Source organism: Austrofundulus limnaeus, unplaced genomic scaffold (assembly GCF_001266775.1).
Source record: "Austrofundulus limnaeus strain Quisiro unplaced genomic scaffold, Austrofundulus_limnaeus-1.0 Scaffold123, whole genome shotgun sequence".
Taxonomy (NCBI): Eukaryota; Metazoa; Chordata; class Actinopteri; order Cyprinodontiformes; family Rivulidae; genus Austrofundulus; species Austrofundulus limnaeus.
In genome coordinates this window covers 424,998-431,083 of record NW_013952525.1, presented here as the reverse complement: position 1 = coordinate 431,083, position 6,086 = coordinate 424,998, and the positions used below count along the sequence as shown (strand labels likewise).

The 6,086-nt window shown below is 37.2% G+C and overlaps 1 protein-coding gene across 2 annotated transcripts in view; it reads left to right on the top strand.

Moving 5' to 3' along the window:
* pdzph1 (PDZ and pleckstrin homology domains 1) overlaps positions 1 to 6,086 on the top strand; it is a 14,278-nt gene that overhangs the window by 5,594 nt on the left and 2,598 nt on the right. For both annotated transcript variants that reach the window (XM_014015107.1, XM_014015106.1), the window contains 8 exons: positions 396 to 557; positions 714 to 815; positions 2,459 to 2,569; positions 2,871 to 3,049; positions 3,148 to 3,305; positions 4,737 to 4,779; positions 4,945 to 5,131; positions 5,397 to 5,532. In XM_014015107.1, the coding sequence (XP_013870561.1) occupies positions 396 to 557; positions 714 to 815; positions 2,459 to 2,569; positions 2,871 to 3,049; positions 3,148 to 3,305; positions 4,737 to 4,779; positions 4,945 to 5,131; positions 5,397 to 5,532 (1,078 nt within the window). The remainder of the gene's footprint in view (positions 1 to 395; positions 558 to 713; positions 816 to 2,458; positions 2,570 to 2,870; positions 3,050 to 3,147; positions 3,306 to 4,736; positions 4,780 to 4,944; positions 5,132 to 5,396; positions 5,533 to 6,086) is intronic.

Sequence of the window (6,086 nt, the reverse complement as noted above, 5' to 3'; positions counted from 1 at the left end):
GTCCAACCCGTTACTAGCGTGGTGTACCTAATAAAGTGGCCGGTGAGTGTACACTCACCGGCCACTTCAAATTTATTATTCTCTTTAACGTTAATGTCTAATCAAGACATACCGTAGTTGCTTGATTATATAATTTTTTTGTGGGATGCCATGATGCAGTAACACAACTGTAATTCCCATTACGACTTTATTAGATTGTCTTTTTCCAGTTTTGCATCTTACCCATTTGACAATTTAGTTTTCTTTAAAAAAATCTTGTCAAGTTTCTGAAATTGCCTCCTTCTTCCCTGCATTTGGGTCCTTCCTACATGTTATCATCCACATAGTAAAAACTCTTCATTATGTTTATGTGCCATCAGTGGACCGTGTTCTTCTCTCTGTTGTATTACTTCAAGTATCTGAAGACACACATTCCATGGACCTGGCAGCTCAGGACTATGAAGACACGTGCTTTTATATGGAGACGTTTCACTCCTCAGCATGGATTTACAGAGGGGATGACGTAAGCTCAGTGGACATTCGGCGCAGTCTCATAACCAGAACTCGACCTGTCTCAAGTAAGCTCGAGACTTTGTAAATGGAAATCAACTTTTCTTTTGTCTTAGCTTATTTTGATTCTGAACTCTGTAGAGCTTTGTAGGAAATTTTTTCTGCCCAGAACTGATCAAGTGATTGCATATCTTAGTATGTCCAATAAACTTTTACTTTTTCAGTTCGAGAGCGGACTGTCAAGATCAACAAAAGGATGGGAGAATATCCTTGGGGCTTTCGAATACAATTTTCTAAACCTATTGTTGTAACAGAGGTTGACACAAGTAAGTGAAACTATAATTCAATTAGAACCTCTTGAAGAGTGCACACCTCCACCATAAACCCAGGGTCACTCGTGCAAAAATGTAAATGTTGCAGAACTGTTCAATTTCACACACTGGAACAACGAGTCAAATGGTTAAGAAATCCTTTAAAATGCCAGATCTGGATGGTGATCCAGACCACGACCACAATTTAATCATCTGTTGTTTGTGGCGACCCCAATTTTTCTGAAAATGTCATCAAAATTTGTTTATAACTTTTTGTGCAGACAGATAAACAAACAAGCCAATGCTAACAGAAACATACCCTCCCAGGCAGAGATAATAGGCCTACTTTAATGTCAATCAACATAAAGATTTTATGAATTTATTTATATAAAATCCAAATGCAACAAATAAAAAAACAACAATATCACTGCATTTGAATATTTGAGATGAATTATTCTAGATAGCAAGTGAAAATGGTAAATGATGTGAATTTACAGAGTACAGCACTTTAAGTCCCTACAGACTCCAAAGTGCTTCACACTACAGTCATACAGTCGACATACGTTCACACACTGATGGTGGTAAGCTACATTGTAGCCACAGCTGGCCTGAGACAGACTGACAGAGGTGGGGCTGCCATGCACCGGCGCCACCGGACCCTCTGACCACCATAGGTGTCCTGCCCAAGGACACAATGACTGAGATGTAAGGAATAAGGAATTAAACCGGCAACCCACTGGTTAACAACCACTCTTCCACAGCTGCCCAAAAAATATAAACTTGCCTCACAATTGAATTAAAGTGAAATAATTAAATAAATGACACATTATATACATAAATGCCCCATGATAAAAATGTTCCATTATCATTTAAATCTCTGATATATTTTAGTTTAAAATCTTACTTAATGTTTTATAGCAAAACAAGAAATTGCATTGATGTCAGGGATTTGAGGACAAATCTACATACTTTTGTTTGGTAATAAAGGAAAACTGTATGAAGAGGCTGTGTTTTCCTAGTATTTTTTTCCCTGAAATGTTAGTTTAGCACTTTTGATTAATCTTTAAAAACCTTCATGGCACATACTGATGATGCATTTGACACTTGTTGGTAAATAAGAATAAATTTTGCACAAAAAGCAAAAACATTTGTGTTTGGTAGCTTATTTCTTGGCAACAAATCTCTTGGAAAGACTGTTCATTTCCCCTTTAAATGGTGTCACGTTTGTAAGGAACATGCATTTGTATGATGAGCAGTAGAGATGAGTATGTGTGTTGCGCACATGGAAAATTTGCCAAATCTTCTCTGCCAGCTTATTTTGCCGCTGATATTGGCACTTGTTTTAATCTTCTGGTACCTCCGGGTGCTGCCAATCACAAGATTTATTGCCAAAAAGCATCGTTACAACAAAGAAATAATCCACCGAACACAACATTTTTGTGTTAAGTATAATCGAATCAGTGGTCAATTTGAAACTTTATCTTCATCTCAGCAGAATACAGTATGATGCGGGGAAATTCTAGTAGCTATAGTTTTGAAACTAAAGTTGCAACTTTTCCGCAAAAGATTATGGCTGTAGTGTTTTTATCATTTCTTTTCTTGAAAAGTGTGAATTGTTTCTCTTTGCAAGATAAGACTTCTAATGTGTTTGGTTTCAGATGGCGCAGCGGAGGAAGCAGGGTTGATGGTTGGAGACTACGTTCTAGCTGTTAATGGAACTGATGTCACCAGCATTCATCATTCTGAGGCAGCTGAATTAGCAAGAAAAGGTTTGATATTTTTTAATTTGTTAAGCAGGAACCAGAATAAGCACTTGTGACATTTTCCTAGAACCATACAATCAGTTGCAAAAAAATATTCACCTGCTTTTTTGTAAAATTTACGTTATGGTGCAACATAAAAGTGGAATTAAAGTGAAATTTTTCATTGATTGTAGCTAATGAGTTTACAAAAAGACTTTAAATGAATAAGTTTTTTTTAGCTGTAAGGCAGCAAAATAAAAAGTTGACTAATTATGGATGTGAAAACAGAATTAAAGCTTAACAAATATGATTGTTGTTAATAATGCAGGTCCAGATGTTCTAATATTGACTGTTGGATCAGACATTGCTCGAGGTCCCAACACACCTAGACCACCCTGTCGTGGTTACCTTCATAAGCGTACCCAGTCTGGTCTGATTAAAGGCTGGAGGAAGAGATGGTTTGTTCTTACACACGACTGCTGTCTTTACTACTACAAACACAAACGGGTAAGTAGGTGAATTTGTGTGCTTGAAAAATAATAGTCTACATGTATGTTAACTAGATCTCAGTTTGATCATATAATTTGACTACAATGTTCCTACAGGATGAAGGTAAGAGGCAGCCTTTACTGTCAGTACAGCTGGAAGGAGCTGAGGTGGGTCCAGATGTTTCCCTGGGAAAGCCATTTGTCTTCAAGTGCCAACCTCAGTCTGGAAACCGAGTGTACTTTCTCTGTGCCACTTCCAATCAAGAAATGAAAAGGTAAATTACAACCATTCTGAGTTCAAATCAAATTTGATTGTTTTATTTGTAAATCCATTTGACACAAACAGCTACAGCAAATGGAACAAATGGCTATTGCATTGTTTACAATTAATTTAAAGGGGACATATCATGCAGAATCCACTTTTTTTAGCCATTAAAAGGATCCAACATTAGACTTTATTTGATAAACATATATTTTAACTGTAAAATAATGACAGTAAAAATACTGTAGGCTGTTTAGTTTTGTAAATTTTCTGAAATATATTTTAACACGGAGGGAGCCATTTTATTTACACACAAAGCATTCTGGGTAAATTATGACATTGATAGGTCCTCGGTATGAGCGAGCTATACCCACCCTGAAGGTTAATCTTGTACCATATCTGATGATTGTCTCTTTTAAATGAAACCAGAGAGCGTTGACAGAGAGGAGAAGGTAGAAATGACTCAGCCTGTAACTGAAAATGTGGATGGAGGACAACAGAGCTGCTTCATGGAAGAAAAACCTTAGATTAGCTTGTTAGCTTAAGCGCCAACGCTATATTGTCTTATATGTATTAGCTCAGTGCTAGCACGACAAACTAACAAGCTAAACTGAGGTCATCCATCCATATTTTCAGTTGCAGGCTGAGTCATTTTTGTGTTCCCCTCTCTGTCATGTGGATGGAGGACCTCAGTGAAGAGAGGAGAATGTGTAGCGCTGAGCTAATACATATATATGGTGATAGCGTCGGGGCTAAAGCTAAAGCTAACAGGCTAAGTCATTTCTAGAATTTCTTCTCTCTGTCAACGCTCTCTGGTTTCATTTGAAAGAGTCGATCGTCAGATATTGTCAAAGATTATTTGCTGCAGAACATCTAAAAAAGATCATAGGCTTAGCAATTTGGTGAATCCGCAGTTCTGAAGGTTCCTCATCTTCATTCTCCTCTGGCTCAGACGTGTAGGGCTGGATGGACAAGTCTTCTTTTGTTGACATCTTTTAATTCATTTGTAAAGAAAAAGTTTCTCTGCCACTGCTACTTAATCCTATTGCTGCTGTCAAACTGCAAAAATGGCCAAACAGGGTGGAGTGGACAATAATCGTTGGGAGTGAGGCCTGGAGGGGGGCGGGGCTTGTAATGCCTTGTTTGCATTTAAAGGGACAGCACCAAAACGAGTTGCTCTCAGAAGCACCTCAGATCAGAAATAAAAGAGGGGCCTCTGGAGCTACAGCTAGGAGGAAATCAGACCAAAGCATTGCAGTTCCACTTCTATAGACTCCAAATGAATGATTCAAATGTGAAAAAGGGAGGTTTTAAAAGCCTGATATGTCCCCTTTAAACAAATACTTTGTGCACTTTTTAATGATGGAATTTTTAAGGTCTTCAAAGATCTGGTTCAAAAACATTAGAAATCATAATTTTCTTATTGATGTCTTTGTAACTCCAGGTGGTTAGAAGCTATGGAAAAAGCTATTCATCCTATCACACAGGTACAACATTATCTGACACAAATAGTAGGGACTTTGGAATTTAAACTTTTTAATTTCCATTTAATTTTGAAAATAATGTTTATTGCAATTATAGACTAAAATGATAATGTGGCGTATTTGCTTAATAGGTTACTTTTTAAATATTAATAAACCCTAATATTTTAGAATCACGTGTGGATTGATGTCACGAGACACAACTCTAATCTCCCCCCATTGGCTGTGAAAAACCCTGACTGTCTTGGATTACTTCATAAAATGGACAAAAGCAAGGACACGTCAGTGCAGCACTACTGCATTCTGAAGGATGGGTGTCTGTACTTGTACAGCGGGATCCGAGCAACTCATGCACATGGTACAGACCAGCCAGATTTCAAACTTTCAGCCATTTTGTACCTTCTAACTACTTTCTAACAGTCTGTCAGCAACAGTGTGTGCTGTTGGTATTGAGTGTTTTCATGCATTATGTTTTAGGTTTTGTGGATTTTTTTTTAGCTACTAGCTATATTAAGAGTGTACTAAGTTCTGAATAAATAACTAAAATTCTTTTGTTTCATAACATGACACTGGATAAGTAGACTAGATATTTAGTTAAGATACATCATTGTTTCTTTCTTCAGGTGGAGTCTACCTTCAGGGTTACATGGTGCGAGAGCAGCCTCATGGGTCCAAAAGGTCCATCATTGAGCTGAAACCTCCATCAGATGAGTTTAAGACCTTTTACTTCTGTGCTGAAAACTTTGCTGAAAATAAACGGTAAAAGACACAGTTCTTTAACTCCCTTTACAAAAAAACAACAACAAAAAAATACGTTAATTCATCCGTTTTTTCACAGATCATTGAACCAGTCCACAACTAAACCTATATGATAGCATTATAATAAACCCCCAAACACCCCATATCAAACTACATACATTTAATTCAGTCTATACTAGACCCTAATTCAAATAAGTCCAAAATATGATAGAATACAATAAGATTACTAAATTGTAAAATGCTGAAAAAGTTAAGGAAGCCTGCTGGGTTCTTTTGTATCAAATTGCATCAAATCAAAGGGGATAGTCAGGTCAGTTTTGAAGTGATATTCTGTCGGTTGTCATCAACAGTTAGCAGCTTATCAGTCATGACAGCCATCATGGAAGAAGTCCTTCTTTAGGCTAAGCTAATGGCTTGTCTTTTAAAACAGTGTTCTTCAATGTTTTTCAGTCAAACTGATGGAGAGATGGAGCAAGGTCCCCATCTCTGTCTGTCCGTCCGTCTGTCCGTCCGTCTGTCTATCTGTTACATCTGTATTTTATGTATATATATAT